The sequence below is a fragment of the Limulus polyphemus genome, unplaced genomic scaffold (genome assembly GCF_000517525.1).
Source record: "Limulus polyphemus unplaced genomic scaffold, Limulus_polyphemus-2.1.2 Scaffold770, whole genome shotgun sequence".
Taxonomy (NCBI): domain Eukaryota; kingdom Metazoa; phylum Arthropoda; class Merostomata; order Xiphosura; family Limulidae; genus Limulus; species Limulus polyphemus.
The window spans coordinates 41,548-58,206 of record NW_013666380.1 but is presented as its reverse complement, the minus strand read 5'-3'; the positions used below and the strand labels follow the sequence as shown (position 1 = coordinate 58,206).

General features: G+C 31.6%; 2 protein-coding genes across 4 annotated transcripts in view; both read left to right on the top strand.

Moving 5' to 3' along the window:
* Nucleotides 1-16,659, top strand: part of LOC106460445 (cAMP-dependent protein kinase type II regulatory subunit-like) — a 103,181-nt gene that overhangs the window by 52,111 nt on the left and 34,411 nt on the right. For all 3 annotated transcript variants that reach the window (XM_013920140.2, XM_022387156.1, XM_022387155.1), the window contains 3 exons: nt 13,515-13,547; nt 14,713-14,765; nt 15,513-15,596. In XM_013920140.2, coding sequence (XP_013775594.1) covers nt 13,515-13,547; nt 14,713-14,765; nt 15,513-15,596 — 170 coding nt within the window. The remainder of the gene's footprint in view (nt 1-13,514; nt 13,548-14,712; nt 14,766-15,512; nt 15,597-16,659) is intronic.
* On the top strand, nt 2,519-10,099 carry LOC111085995 (RING finger protein unkempt homolog). The gene is made up of 2 exons (XM_022387158.1): nt 2,519-4,671; nt 9,936-10,099. Exon 1 carries the CDS (start codon nt 2,645-2,647, stop codon nt 3,797-3,799), a length of 1,155 nt encoding a protein of 384 aa, XP_022242866.1. The 5' UTR covers nt 2,519-2,644; the 3' UTR covers nt 3,800-4,671; nt 9,936-10,099.

Here is a 16,659-nt window from a genome sequence, read left to right as displayed (position 1 = left end):
ATGCATCATCCTTTTTACATATTTAACAATGAGAATAGTTGGACTAGGGGCCACAAATATATATATTTTGGCAAGGTAGGAGTCATCTTCAGTTAAGACAGTTTTATTTTTCCAACAGGGTGGTTTACCTCTGGAATGGGTTGCCTTCGGATGTTGTGGGAGGCAGTAAATTTAAGTCAGTTTAAGGGAAAGCTTGATAACTATACGAATGATAAAAAAAGAGCTGGTTTTTAGTTTTTTCTGATAGTTTTTGTTTAGTTTAGAGGATGGAACATCCTAGATGGACCAATAAGTCCTTTGTTGTCCCTAAACATTTTGTTATGTTTGTTAGTTTCCTCTGTTCTGACAGAGAAGAAAACGTTCTCTGAAATTGTTGTCACGAGAATATAAAATTTGTACTTGGATTTGTGATCAAAATGGTTTTGCCCAATCCCAAAAAATATACTGTTTATGAGGTCTTCTTGCATGTCAGTCATCCTGTTATGGCTATTGCCATATCTCTTTTGAATCCTGCCTTTTGGTAGCAATACGTGACAACATGTATTTGCTATTCGAAACTATGATTCGAATTCTATGAGAATGTTCTGTGATCATTTTAGCAACTAGCATCCTTTTACTGTCCAGTTCACAAATGAAGTGAAAATTTATAATCATAATTATAATTTTGATATTATGATGCTAAAAGACAAGAGAAAACCAATCGCAAAAATATATAGAAAACCAACGAACACAGATCACTCCAAATAAGGGTATGAAAATTGGCGTTTTTTCTAAAAATGTTAGGTGGATGGCATCCGCTCTCGAGCCTGACAATACACATGCTGAGCTAGATTACTTCCCATAACATACGAAGTGTTTGAAATGAGAATATAATTTCAAGCGAAGCTTTTACTTCAGAATCGTCTCAGTAATAGTCAGTCAGTTGCCTGAAGCGATTTAATCTTCAGTTTTTATTTGGAAACTAGTAAAACCAACTGTTATTAAAGTCAGATCTTAAATGTTACCCTACGTTGTTTAATTGAGAAACAGATATGTTTATTCATTACAAAATCGTAGCTTTGCGCGAAATTCCAAAACAAACAAACAAATCATTACAAAATCATATAACTCCGTCAGGCTCTTTTCTTATGGTTGACTTTGACTTAAACTCTGCGTGTTCCCCGCCTACCCAAAGGCTCAGCAGTAAGCCTGAAGGCTTATAAAGCTAAAATCGGGTTTCGATACCCGTGGTGGGCATAAACAGATAGCTCATTGTGTTGCTTTGGTCTCAACAACAAACTAACTCTGCATACGTATTTTTTAACCTTTTATTATTATGGTACTTAATATATTTGTTGGCTAAGTGCACCTTGAGGTATAAAAAAAAAAAAATCACATCTGCTGGGCCAATTGTCACCAAGCCTTGTATGTATCCTTAGGGCCCCTGGGGGACCCATGTGTTTTCTTGTGTGTAGATTTCGGTATAATTTAGATCACCTAAGCTGGTCAACCCTCGTGAAATATCAAAAACAGCGACTATATCCAATTTTATAATTAGTTAAAAGTTTTTCGTTGTAAGTTTCAAATCTCGTTATTACTTTAAATTGTATGTACTATTGTGATCATAGTTGTTATTTGGCATCACACATACACAACATCATAAAGCTTAATGAAATAATTAACAGACTTGCTCAAATATTTAAAGTAATGCACGTTTTATATCATTTTAAATTAAAATATAGACTTTTTGCGATTGAAACTTTGTAGCAGTTAATTATTACTTCTAATTTCTAAGTGTTGTTTAAGGATAGATCGAATATAGTTTTGAGCAGAATCGAATGAGTCTAGATTTATCTAAAGTTTTACGGTTAAGCCTTTAACTGTCATTGAACGTAACTGACTCGTTTTTGACATAACGTATTAATGAATACTTTTCTTCACTGTTCTCCAAAAGCACTATTGCTTCCGGAAAAAAGAAAACGTGTCCTTTCATGCAACAGGAAGCGTAATTAAGTTTTTCTTGACATCGATCATCTTTTGTAATAGCTTTGTGCCGAAATCCGGCAGCAGCGATGACCTACAATAAGAGCAATACGCATTTAAGTAACATTTTTATTGATCTGCTTAAATGTCGCGGAAATATTACTTTTTTGATGAATTATTTCTTTCGAGATCACAGACCGGATTTCTTCTGAACCTTGTCCTAAAATATTGGCAAAACTAGTGAGATCATTATTTTTATTGTTCACGGCGACTCGCATATTATCAAAACAGTGCATAGAGTAAAATCCTTATGAAAAACAATCATCGCATAGTATATTTTTGAAATATATGGAAATATTTTATAAGCTATATTTTTACTCTTGTAATTAATTTAAATGTTGGCTAGAGAGAGCTGATAAAATGCATTGTGTAGTAGGCTATATTTTCATTGTTTCAATATAGATATTAGCTAGAGGGCGTATCTTAATTAAATAAGCCTTAAAATATCTAAAACGTTCTAAATGACATTAGTCAACAAAACGTAATGATATTTTTAATCAAATAAACCCTAAAATATCTAAAATGTTCTGGATGGCATAAATAAACAAAATGTAATAATATTCAGCAGACAGGGTACCGCCCTCGTGGCCCTTTCTCTGCAGTTGCTCATGTTGACAAGGAAATGTCTGCAATACGTGATATAGTTCCAGAAAATACTGCTAATTTGGCAACCATTTTGTCAAATGTTTTATCGCCAAACTCAACGGCTACTTCATCTCAGTCCCATTCAACAGTAACAGCTAGTAAAAAAGAAAACTCACAACACCAAAAGACTGGTGTACATATTAATCAAATAGACGGATCTTCACAAGAAACTGTGTCAAGTACTTCAATTGAAATGCCAGGAAAGCAGTCGTCCATAGAGTGTACAACCTTCACGGCCAGTAGCACACTGCCAGCACCCATAGCTCGACCTTGGTCATATAGTTCATCAACTAATAACTCTGGAGAATGCTTAAGTTCATACCCGAAAGCTCCTGGATCTGAAATAGAAGACAAAGAGGTAACCCTTAGAATACAACTTAAAGCTCTTGATAATGATCCATCTTTAGACCTTATTCAAAAAGTTTGTTGCAAACACAGTCTCTGTTTAGCATATGGATTTCAGCCACATGCTGTTTTACTAACCACATCATCTTCCTTACCACAAGGTTTCTCTTTCCCATCAGAATTTTATTCTGAAGGAGTAGACACAGTTGAGTCTGTATTAGAAAATGCTTTGGATGACTTGAACCTAGATGAAATAAATGTTGAAGCTTCTATAGATAAAGAACTAGAGTGTGAAGTGAATCCATTAAATTCTTCAGTATCAGCTGGGCTGGCTAGCTCTGTAATTTTAAGTAGTTCTGCCCTAGTGAGCATTCCTGGAAATGAAAGTGTGCATGATCAAAGAAGATTAAGTAACTTGTCACCTGTCACATCCCCTCTAGGATCTCTCTCTCACAGTCTCTCAATGGGAGGAACTCCATTTCTTACTTCTTCAGGAGTAGTTGGTTCAAGACCTGAACATTTTTTAGATAAGGCTGCTACTTCTTTCTATAGCCATGCAAGTTCTTATGGAAATGCAAATTATAGTCATTTCCTTGGCCCTGGAATATATGAATATTCTGCTTCACAGAACATGTCTCCAGTTTCCCCTCTGTTACCAGACATGTTTACATTTAATTCAGCTAAATCTGGTGGTCCTAATCTCACAGAAGTTCATAGCTTACAAGAAGAACATGTTTCAAGTGGAACCAAATTAGCCACGATGGAAGAAGATTATAATCAATTATGAATGGAGTTCATCGGAACTATCCAGGAATGTGAAGCATGGAAGAGAAAAGCCAAAGATGCAATTGAAAAAGAAAACTTATGAGAACAACAAAGAGATGAGCCATTAGCTAAGATTGATTTACTCCAAAAGCAAGTAGAAAATTTAATTTGTGGTTCATTATTACAACCTTTACCTGGAATATCAGAGTTAGAAACTGTCTCTCTTGGAGAACATAAACAAATAAAGGACCAGCTTAGAAATGAGTTAGACAGATTAGATAAGGAGATTTATCATAAAACTGCAGCAAAGTGTATGGTATATGAAAACCAGAACCATAGTGTAACACTGTTACCTTGTAACCACTATGACTTATGTAACCAGTGTGCCCTTCACCAGTCAAAATGTCCTTACTGTCAGGCTGAAATTGCCCAGAGACCAAGTATGAACTTGCCAATGTAAAGATATAGGTTACGTAGCTTCTGCATTTATTTGAATTGAAATGTGTGAAAAACTTTTAATACAAATTGTTTATCTTCTCATTTGGACTCTTGTAGAAATAAGAGTAGCTAGTAATTCTTATTATGCATGCAGCTGCAGTGTGAAAATACACATGTCAGTTTTCTATAGTACATATATTTCATATCACAAAAGCTTTATTTTTTTTCAAAATTCCAATAAAATAAATCTGGTCTAGGTCATGAACAATATTTAGCCTTAGGAGTTACTTTCGTAAGCAGGGCTTCATCATGGGCTATCTCCTTTTCCTGATGTGAGACTGCTCTACCACTTTCACATGGACCAAAATTACTTGTTATTCTTGTGAACTGATTTTTTGATTGGTCAGATACAGAGAAAAGGTGGAGTGTAAAAGCAGTTTTGATGTTTTCGAACAGGTTTGTTTCTGATCTTAAGAGTTAAAATTTACTACATACTCTTGTCTTTGTCTCTTCTATGCTTAGATGATTTTTGTTTCCAGTGAAGTCCATTCTTATTCACCTTTTTCATTTTACTTTTCAATTTAATATATTACTGTACAACAGTCCCTTTCACCTGATGAGTAGTCTATATTCTGCTTCATCTGTTTGTTTTGATTAATAAGTGTTTTATTTTTGCTTCAACTTCACACCAAGTCTTCTATCTTTCAGTCCACCTACAATAAGTTGTTACACCTATCCTTCCACATACTAGGTCCTCAAATTTCTATTATTACAAAGGTCGGGTAATTGTTGTTCTAGTTTTATTCTTAGATTACCACACAGTATTAGATGTTAAAGACAATGCTACAATAATGGAAAAACAGTTTGATGTAGTATAGAGGTAAATATTTTATAAAATTTTCCTTTATGGTTAATCAAGGCTTCTCAGATTTTTCCATAATATTTCACCATATCTGACTGTTTGGTAATAGCACTGTAATTGTATGGCTTCAGCAACAAAACCCAGTAGCCAGTGTATAATTTCATTTTCTGTATTTTCCTTTTTTCTTTTCCATTTCTTTTTTCCTTTTTTTTTATTCTCTTTTTCTATAACCCTAAAATTTTTAAAATCTCAAAATTGTTCCTGTACCTTTCAGCCACTTTTAAATTTGGAAGAATGATTACCTTTGCTGTACTAGGAATTTTAGGATGGGCAATGTCATCAACCCTTAATTATGATGTCCCAATTTTTAAGTTTTGTTTTTAGCCATATAATAATAATAAGTAATGTTATTAAGTACATTTTAGGGAAAGAGATCATAATTATATTTAAGAATGTGACTAGGATTTTATTATTTGGTTTATATAATTTTTGTTACATGACTTTCGTGGGGGCTTCATCGATCCTCTCTCTTTTCCATATTTGTAGGTGAACAGCTAGTGGGTAGGTATCTGAGGATTAGAACTGCTAACATTACTACTATTTTTAAAAGGGGGTTACACTATTTTCCCTGAAAATTATACAGGGTGCCCCAAAATTTTATTTCCTATTTTCAACATTTAATAATTAAATAACTAAGGAAATACAACCATGTAGTTTTCAACATCTTGTAGCCCAACTCAAACAGTTTTTATTGACATGTCAGTAGGCCTTTTACATGTGCAACATTAGTGGCTCTCTTAGAAAAAAAAATAAAGGACCAATAATCCTGTCACTCATGTGACTGCACCACACATTCACCTTTGGGCTATCATGCACAATTTCAATCGTGTCATAGTGGTTTTCCTAGCCCCAGATGCAGACATTATGATGATTCACTTTACCTGAGGTATGAAATGTAGCCTCATCACTAAACACCAAGTGAGCTAGAAATGTGTTGTCTTCATCTATATGGTCAAGGAGGTTCTCGGCAAATGTCTTGCACTTTGGTTCTGTCATCTGGTTGCAGTGCCTGTACCAACTGAAGTTTGTAGGCAAACAAGTGGGAATAACATGGAGCAGGGATATTTTTGAAGCAATTTTTGTGTGTTACGCTGAAAGGATTCACATACATGTTTGATATGTCATCACTGACATTTTCTGGCTCTCCTGGTTGCTGTAACACACTGCCTGTCTCTAAAACAGTGGTGTCCAACAGGTTTTTTCATAATTGCCAAAATTGTGGAGAATGTCTTAACATTTTCACCTTATGACAAAAATAAATTAATTGTGTTTTTATAGATGTAGAGGGGAACAAAAATACACAATAATGTTTTCAATTAATTATTGATAGAATTACTAAGAAATCTGACATATCTTTTCATTAAGTAATGCAGAGAAATCAGGCATAAAATCAGTTAGACTACATATCAACTCCGTCTCCAATATCTTGCAACCAATATTTTGATTTCACCATTTTTACCGTAGATAAAGTTGATTTGCAAAGCCACATTGAACCCAAAATTGAAAACAGTTTTGGAATACCTGTATTTAGACAATGTTTGGCAACAATGACTAAAATAAAATAAGTGTTGTAGTGTGTTTGTGTGCGGCTGTTTGATTTGTTGGTTCAGAGTGTCTCAACATTGTTTAAATATTCCAAGGTCAACTGGTTATGCTACCTCAGAAATGTGAATAACAAGCAGTCATTTTCTTGTCGGTGAATAAACTTGAAATGTTGTGCTTTGTTGGTTATAAACAGTACTAATACGTATAATTTGTATTTGAAAATGGCTTAAATAAAAGTATCTCGTAACCACAATATATCTCGAACAAGATGAGGACATCAGAGTGGTGTATTTAACTCAAGTATTGGGCGAATATAAGTTTGATACACAAAAATACAAAATGTGATGTCCTTACATGCAAAAGTTTTGTAAAATTGCTTGCATCTTTGGTAAGCTTTGTTTACAACTACAGAACATTTTGTCTGTGTTAAGTCAGTTGAGATATATATATATTCCTAAATCTTTGCAGTAAGGTTTCTCTAGTATTTTATCCTCAAAATAATTTAAAAAGTGGACACTTTTTTAAACTAATACATGTATAAATGCATTTTATTAAAATTATATTTAAGAAAAAAAAATATGTGGTTGAAGTAAAGCACCAATTTGCCACAGGTCAGTAGCTGTTTTGCCAAATGTGGCGAGTGGTGACTGTGTTGGACACTGCTGCTCTAAGAGCTTCATCATCCACTCCCAGATAGTTGGTGTTAGTGGTTGTTCTTTCCTGTATTGGTGTCTGTAATTATGCTGCACCACAGTTAGTGACTTGGTTTCTGCAAGCCAAGCAATGCATCGAGCCTTTTCTTGCATGGTTTCCACTTTATGGGATAACACTACTCACTAGAAGGAAAAAAAAACAAAACATGCTAATAAAAACTATTTGAGATATTGAAAATTGTGTGGTTGTATTTCTTTACTTGGTTAATTATTAAATTTTAAAATAGGAAAGATAATTTGGACCACCCTGTACGTTTGTACTAGGAATAATTTCAGAGAATCTCTATCGAAGAAGCTTTGACAAATCATTTAGTGACGTGTGATATAAAAGAGAGTCAACATGAAATCTTTCCTTACTAATGTTAACTTATTTTTGCAGATGGTACGTATTTTCTAAATGATGGGAAGGTAGTAGACTTCATGAACTTAGATTTTGGTTAGACGGCACACAGAAGATTAGCTAAAAATGGCATTGATAGGGATTGGGGAAAGACTTGTTAAATGGATTGTAGAATGACTGGGCGAGAGAAAGCAACAAGTTGTTATTAATGGAATCCATTTGAAGTGTACCCTTTATTACTAGTGAAGTGCCTCAAGGGTTAATGCTTTGGCTTTTGCTTCTTTTTATTTACATTAATGATACCAAAAGGAGCATAATTAGCAAATCAGTGAAGCTTGCTGATGACATTAAACTTTTCAGTATTTCTAAGTGTATTGAGGATGTTGAAGTAATACAGAATGATTTTGATCATTTGGTAAGTTATAAAATATATTTGACAAATAATCTTTAATTATATTAAGTGCAAGATAATGCAGTATCATAATTTAGATCATACATTTAATATAGAGGGGAACCCTCTTATTGTCATAATAGTTGGTACTATGTCACTTAAGCCATGAAAACAGTGCTCTGATGCTAGTAGTAATAATCACTAGTTAATAGTGATGGGTAATGGTACCAGTACCAACAGTATACTATCATACCAAAATGTTACATTTCCAGTATTGTGCACTTTGGGGAGCCATATTACTGCTGTAGAAATGATACTGCCATGAACGTGATTCTTTGCACGGTGTGACAAAGAGAAGCATTAATCGTGGCCCATACTAAGGAGAAAAATAGCACAATACTTGTAAAAAAAAAAAAGTCATATAACAAGTTTTATTTGGGATTGTTTTGGGTTTTGACCAATAAAGACAGCTACACTATTGATGGAAAGCCAAAATGCTAAATATGTTTTAAAGAAATTCTAGCAAATGGAGACGATACATCAGATTTGCTTAAATATTTGTCTAATCATCATCAAGACCTCTTTGCAGACATTAAATGGCAGTTATATACTTATTAAGTATTTGTCTTTAGTATTAATTTGATACTTACAGTATTTGTCAGTATCCCCTGTACTTATTGAAAATCAGTGACTATTTGAAATGTGGCCTTTTTTTTTGCAAGATAACTAACATTTTCAAGTATTTCTTGGGTAATCATGAAGAAGTTTCTGACACACAATTTTTGCAGGAACTGTTTACAACATTTTATGTGAAAAATTTTGGAAAGTCTGATATAAAATGCTTTGCAAAATCATTTAACAAGGTTTAAAGTTTTGTTGAATAGTCAACATAGTTTCACTAGAGGAAAATCTTGCCTTACCTATCTGTTGACATTCTTTGAAGAGGTTACTGTTTAAGTAAATAAGGGTATGTGTGTGGAGTATTTGGATTTTCAGAAAGCATTTGACAAGGTGCCACATAAAAGGCTTGTTAAAAAAAGTTATATCTAGGTGTGAGGAATGGGTTGGCTCATTGGATAGAAAAATGGCTACATGAAAGAAAAAAGAAGGTTGTTCGAAATGGAGTTTAGTCAAACTGGAGTTATATCAGGAGTGTGGTACCTCAGGGCTCATTGTTACGATCCTTGCTTTTTTTTTGTTTTACATCAGTGACATAAATGAAGAAATGGTCAATAGCTTATTTCAATTTACTGTTGACATTGAAGTTTTGGGTATTGCTGGTTGTGAAGATGATGCTACTGCTTTACAAAAAGATTTGGATTATTTAGTGATTTGGGCAAGTAAATAGAAACTAATTCTAACAAATCTACGGTTTATAATTTATCAGAATAGAATATGGTGCAAAAGATTCATGTGAGTAAAAGTGTCACAAATAACAGGAGCTCCTAGTTTTCTTTATTATTGTTCTTCTGGGTTTTTTTTCTATTGGTATTGCTACAGTATTGAGTATTGGGATACTAGAGTTGGTATCAGTATTGTTGAGTAAAATAAAAGTATTGCTCACTACTGCTTGTTAGGCTTCATTTAGAATATTGTGGATAGTTTTAGTTTTATTTATCTAAGAAAGGATAACTCTTTAGAAAAGGTTCAGGGAAGGATGTTTCTGAGAACGTAAGGGTTATCTTATGGAGATAACTAAACATCTCTTATTTGCTCTTAAAACTTTTAAAAGCTAGAGTATAAGAGGGATAATGATTACTTCTTGAACAATATGGTGTGGGTTTTAATTTTTACTTTTGTTTTTCATAGGGTTGAATGTGTAGGATCAGCTTTGAAGGGCCAAATGGTCCTTTGTACATGTGTTGCTAGCAACTTTAATATCTTTGATAACAGTCCATACCTGTGTATATGGAATTTGTTTGTGTAAAAATATATATATATGTATTCTATGCTGAAATAAAATGTTTACATAATATAACTTTTGTCTCTGTTAAAAATACTACATAAAGTTGATTAACAGCATTTCTATATTCAGAAATATGTACTTACATCTCTTTCAGACATCAAATTTTAGTGATAGCTCTCATGTAACAATAAAATATTTTGTAGTACACTTGGCCAGTAGTAACAATACCATAATAAAAGAGGTTCTTAGAATTGTTTGTAGAGTTTCAATTAGCCAAACTTGACCAAAAGAAATAAGAAAGAAACTGGTATGTTTTGTAATGGTTTTGTAATAAAGGAAACATTTTATTGACAACTAAAAAATAATATGTGGCATTTACTGTTTTAAGTGTTACTGTCTGTTTCCTAGATATAACACAGCAACTTAGAAAACAACTATACTGACAAACACTAGAAGAGCAAAATATATTGTAGAAAGATAATGAAAGCTTTCACCAAGTACTAACTTTACTTATTCAGTATTCAGACAAAGTAACTTCCTAAAGATTGTTACTAATGTCCACAATACAGCAGAGAATCATTTGGAACACAGTCAGCAAAGGAAAAACGAACAAACAGAAGTGACAGAATAAAAAACAGCAATCTTTGTTTTTAAACAACTCACATAGAAATAGCCAGTCTCTTAAATTATTGTAACATTTCGACAGGCTGATGGAGCAGGATTTCTCACATCTACACAAAACAGTGATAAAATCAAGAACCAAGAAGGTACCCCACTTTAAGTCATACCAAATTGCTTTTGTCATATCCCACAATCCTTAGATTGCATACGTCTGTGATCATTCTTATTACACATAAAAAATGAGATAAATCCTCAGTTTGTACTAACTTGTAAAAGTCTGTACAATTCTGCAGGATGAATATGAGTTTCACTGTACGAGAGCATCACACAGAAACACAACCAAGCAAGTATAAGCTTTATATAACCCTTCTATAAGATAAATGATTCATTCAAGTTTGCAACCTTCTCTCAATTGGAATGTTGTAACTGCATGCAGAACACCTTCATGGAAATTTAAGAAAATTACTGAGTACATGTATATCGAAATAAAGATATATTCTTCACTAGTTAAAGAAGGGTAAAATATTGTAATATTTCAATCATCACACTTGGAACTGTATTCTAGTTCAAACTCTGTCATTATTTCCAAAAGACCTTATTGCTCATCTCAAGAGATTAATTTTATCATGAAAAAAAAGGGGGGAGGGAGTAGACTTTCCTGTGTGTCTGCATATGTCCAGTATGCCAAACATTAAGACAAAGGTATTATTCACTGATCTACTGTGCTGGCCACTTACAAATAGAGTCAGAGGCAGGAATTAATGCTATCCACAGCTGCGTGCATCCTGTTCACATATAATATATAGGTAAGCACAGACAACTTATACTAAAGTTTTAAAAATTTACCTGAATAAATATATATTCATTTTGCCTTATGAAAGAGTTAGTTACAATGCTTGCTTATTGTTAATATAAATATTTCTAGTCAAATTGAACTTTCATAACATAACAGTTTAATCCTAACTATATGAATGATGTAATATTTTAAGTAAGATTTACTAGTGGGTTAGTGTGTATCAAGAGTATTTGATAAACTTACTTTAAAAGTTTAGGAAATTCTGTTCGTATAGCTTGATTAAAACTCTTCAACATGAATCTGGCAGAAAGACATAATAAACAACATTATCCAGAGAGGATTTTGTCCATTAAAGCTTAATCCACTTCTTGAACAAATAACTGTATAACAAAAGAATGAAACTAAAGCATATTTTGAACTTGTCAAGGAAAAAAAAATCCAAAATACTGGTAAAAATGACATTATATAAATTTGAGTTCTATGACTGTATCTTGAATATGATGGTACATCTTCTTTCAGTTGTCCTTTGATCGGACAGCAGTAAATCTACGGACTTACGATACTAAAATCTGGAGTTCAATTCTCTGTAGTGGACACAGCAGATAACCTAACATGGCTTTGCTCTAAAACTTTTTTCAATTATAGAGAGAGCACTATATAAAATAAAGTTATTAGTTTGTTTATTTAAGATATATATAGTCAGTTATAATTGTCATAAGACAATATTATTACCATTAGGTGTGTTGTATTTTTATTTTTTAATGCTACATACTTTATTCAGTCCTTTATGATTTTTCTGATAAAAAGTGTGTAATAGTATTTCAACTACACCATATCCATTGTCAAACATGTTTTTTTGCTTAATACAAGGGCTCATCAGGCTTACTGGGATACAACAAACACAATAGTTGTCAGAATGATATATATGTAAATAATTTGTTAGAATATATATATATAGTTTTAAACATAGTAATTAGCATGATATAGTTATAGTACAAAGTGTGTTATTTCCATTAACACCTATATAATGTTATAGTTCATGGTTTGATTTTGCAATATTCCACAGTCATGAGAAGTAAAACAAAACGTACTAAAATTAATGATAAAATAGTTATATACAAATCAAAGTTTAGGCCTATGTAGGTTAAGTATTGTTCATAAATTTTTAGAGATAGTCTTTATTCATATTGCTTTATAGTCTGTTACACATAAGGGGACTAACCCCTTAACATCTGCAGGAGCAGCTCAGTTGCCGTTTTCTGACTTACAAATAGAACTGAGTTGTCATCAATCACAATAAAACAGTAATTATCATCATTCGCATAGAGTTATAGTTAGATATGTGCAATTGATGGATATTTCCGTCATTCGCAGCTGAGCCGTAGAACTTCAGTGACGGAAATATCCGTCATCCGCAGTTAATGGGTTAAGACTAAGAAGCATATATAATATAGGTGATCAAATTAAATCATTTGCCAAAAGTTGAATTCATTGAAATATGATTCAAATTTCCTTATTAACTATAGTCACCCATAGTTTCTTTAATTTTTTGGAAACATATCAGTATGTTTTTACAGTTATTGTGTTATTTTGTGCAGAGTTAAAGTTATCTTACGAAAGTAAAATCAGAAACTTTCCTATTAGAGTTAGGTGCTAGTAGTGTTATAAAAAACTGTGGACCAGAATAGTTCCTGCTGTAGACATGTTTAACTTCTGATAGTTTTGTGAAAAATGTCATGTTAACAGTAAAAGATCCAAAAACATGCAATTTTTTTATCTTAATTGCATGGGACAAAAATTTATGTTGTTATGATCACTAAGTTTTACCAAGGAAAAATTGAAAATAATGTAGATGATATGTGTATAGGAATCTTAAATACTAGTAGTTATAAGTGTGTGTGTGTGTGTGTATTTATATATATATATATTTGTTATTTGCTATCATATTGTTTTTAATATAGTTAAGCTAACAATATAAAAAAGTTGTGTAATGAAATGTTAGTTACACTGTATGTGATCAACTAATTATCACTAAACTGATAAATCTTATTTCATATCTTTCAAGAGCCTCTAAACAGATTTACTAGGAGAAAGTCAGGTGAGTAGGAAATATATATATATTATTAAATAAAATCAATTCTTTTGTCAATACATTTTATATAAAATATTTAATTTTCTGTATTAACTTATCAGATTTATTTTATGATTCTTTTGTCTGTTAATCCCCCTCCTCCTATCTAGGCAAACAACTAGCCAGAATTTTGTCTCAGTAATCTTTGATCTATCTGTCTTCAGTAGAGAACACATTACATTTAAGATCAGTAATAAAGTTAGTACTTATTTATGAACATATGAACTAATAGTTTCATTCAACTTAGAGTTTACTTTGAAACCATATTTGACACCTAGACTCACTTTACTTTTTCAATATTTAATCAAGTTGATGAGACAAAATTTGTTTTACTGACACATTGTAGTCCACTTAACGAAGCTTTCAAGCAGTTACATGAAGTCAGATATGCTATTTGATAATCTGTTATTGAACTTTTAAAGAAACTTGTTCTTTGGCTAATATTAAGTTGGTTTTAATTCTTCAACAATAATGCAGTAATAATTCTACAGATTATGACAGGGTTAGTAAGGTTTGATTCAAATTAAGAAATAATCATATATGATTAAAAAATAAGATTATCAGTGTTAATGTTAGCTTAGAAAAAAAAGCATCTGTTGTATTAAATGTATCAGAATAAGTGTAAAATGAAGTTAATTATTAATTGCCAATAGTTTATAATGAATTCAACATATGTGTGACTAAAAATGTTCAATAGACAAGTGCTCTTGTAATGTTGGCTTTCCTTCATTACACTTGAATTGGAATTATAATTACATTTTCACTATTCAAGCAAGTTTAGTTTGGAATGGTACTGTCTGTTACCCCTATACCATTAATATAATAATTTTGCCAGTTCTTATAATAATTATGTTAATGGTGGTATTTTTACAGTGTCAGAATATTAATAATGTTAAAAAAAGATAAAAAAAAATGCAGATGAATCTACTTTGGAAACAGTGTGTTTTTGTACTTATTAATGTTTTATCACAAATGAAGATATATATATGGATTATGATTTTTACAGCAGAGAATAATCTTTTGTGGGATAAATATTGCAGCTATTCTTTAATGTATACGCCAAAAATATTAATCCATTAAAACATTTTAACTCGTGACATAAAAACTGACATTAATTTTTTGATGACTCCAGTTTTTGCTGAACACTATGACCCTGAAGAAGATGAGGATGATGACAATAATAAGGTAAAAGAATTAAAAAAGCACTGAAAAACTATAAGATGAACTGTGTGGATAATGCTTGAAAATATTAAATGTAATTTTTGATTAGTCTAGAGAATATGTTTAATCAAAAGTCCTGACTTATTGAAATGTTTATTTGGTAACTCTTACTTATGAGAGAGACTCTTTGAGACATCTGTTTATTTTTGTCATGTACTGTGAAAGGTGGATTCTTATGTATTGGCAACTTTTGCTGTGTATTATATTTTGATTTTTATTCTTCAATGCATGAATTGTCACACATTTTTTATAAGCTATAAACAGTGTATAAACATTTGATAGAAGGATATTTAAGTGGATACTGTATCAGCCTTATGTTTATTTCATTTGATTAATTTGTTTTCCTTTCTATGAATATTAAGCACTGTTCAGTTGTTTCTGATATTATTTCAGTGTGTGTGTGATCAACCACTCTTCCCAGGGTTATCATATACTTTTGATTCATGATATCAGACAGAGGCAACATTGTCCAAACTCTGTGTCACATACTTAAGTTGCATGGATTTATATCCTGTATTATTCAGTAGTCATATCTACTTGCTTTATTAATTTTTTCTTAGTTTTTAATTAATGCAGCATGTTTGCTTGGAGCAAATGTTCTTGTGACGTAATATGAAAGCTCAATTTTTTTTAAAGTCTCATGCTATTTGAAACTTCAACTGACACTTAGCAGTGTTAAAATTAATTGTGATGTTTTGTTTCTGGTTTCAGGTTATCTATCCTAAGTCAGATGAACAGAGAAAACAGCTGGCTGAAGCAGTTAAAAATATTCTTTTATTCCGCTCATTGGATCAGGTAGTTAATAATAATAAGCTGTCTTAAACTATTTAATACCCTTTCAAAACAAGCTACCTCAGATAAATAATTTAAGTGATCATTTTTATTAATACTAAATTAGTTAACAAAAACTAAACATAAGTGTTAAAACTATCATTGCATACAGATATAAATATAATTTTATGAGTAATACGTATACATATTTATTTACTTACAACACCAATAAGCATCAATACTCATGATTTTAAAACCTTGTTGTCAGGTTGAAGTTAGCCTTACCTGCAGCTGCTAACTTGTAAGTCATTAAGTTAACATGCTCCAAGTTTGGAAATTTTTGTTGATTTTTAATTCTAAACAGTTAGATTTTTTATATTCCCAAATGGTTCCACATATTATAATAACTTAATGTTTTTTTAAGTATCTGTAATGAAATCTTAAAACTAATTGAAATAAAAAGTTTTAATGTTAAAGAAATGTAATTCAGTAGAGCCTTTTAAGAAGGCATATCAAAATGTCGTAAAATTTGCTTTAAAGTACATATCAATATAAATATGTCATTCTAGAAAATATGTACTGAAGCCTAATGTTCTTGAATTGGGTTACTTTGAAGTTCAGTCTAATCATAGAAATGTAGCATTAAGCCATCCTTTTGGTATAAATAACTTATACTTTAAGAAATGAGAATTAAAGACTTCAATAAGATATATTTTTAGAACTGAAAACAAGCACTATCATCAGATGTAGCCAAATTTTAAATTAAAAAAAAATAATAATAGATAATACTTTGTAGTTCCCTTTTTGTTTTGGTAGAGAAAAAGAAACTGTTTTTAATTAAAATATTTTCTCATAAAACATGAACTCTTATACTCTAGAATAAAATAAACAAAGCTTCATGGTCAGTACTTCAATAATATGCCTCATATTCTTAATTTAATTAGCTAATCAGAACTCTAAATATACTGTGCTATACTAATTTGCTTTCTGAACATATTGTTACGTCTCCGTTTGTTAATTAACTTTTTGTAACTTCATTCCGACGAAACTTTAGCAACACAAGTCCTTACTTAATAAAACTGGTTTA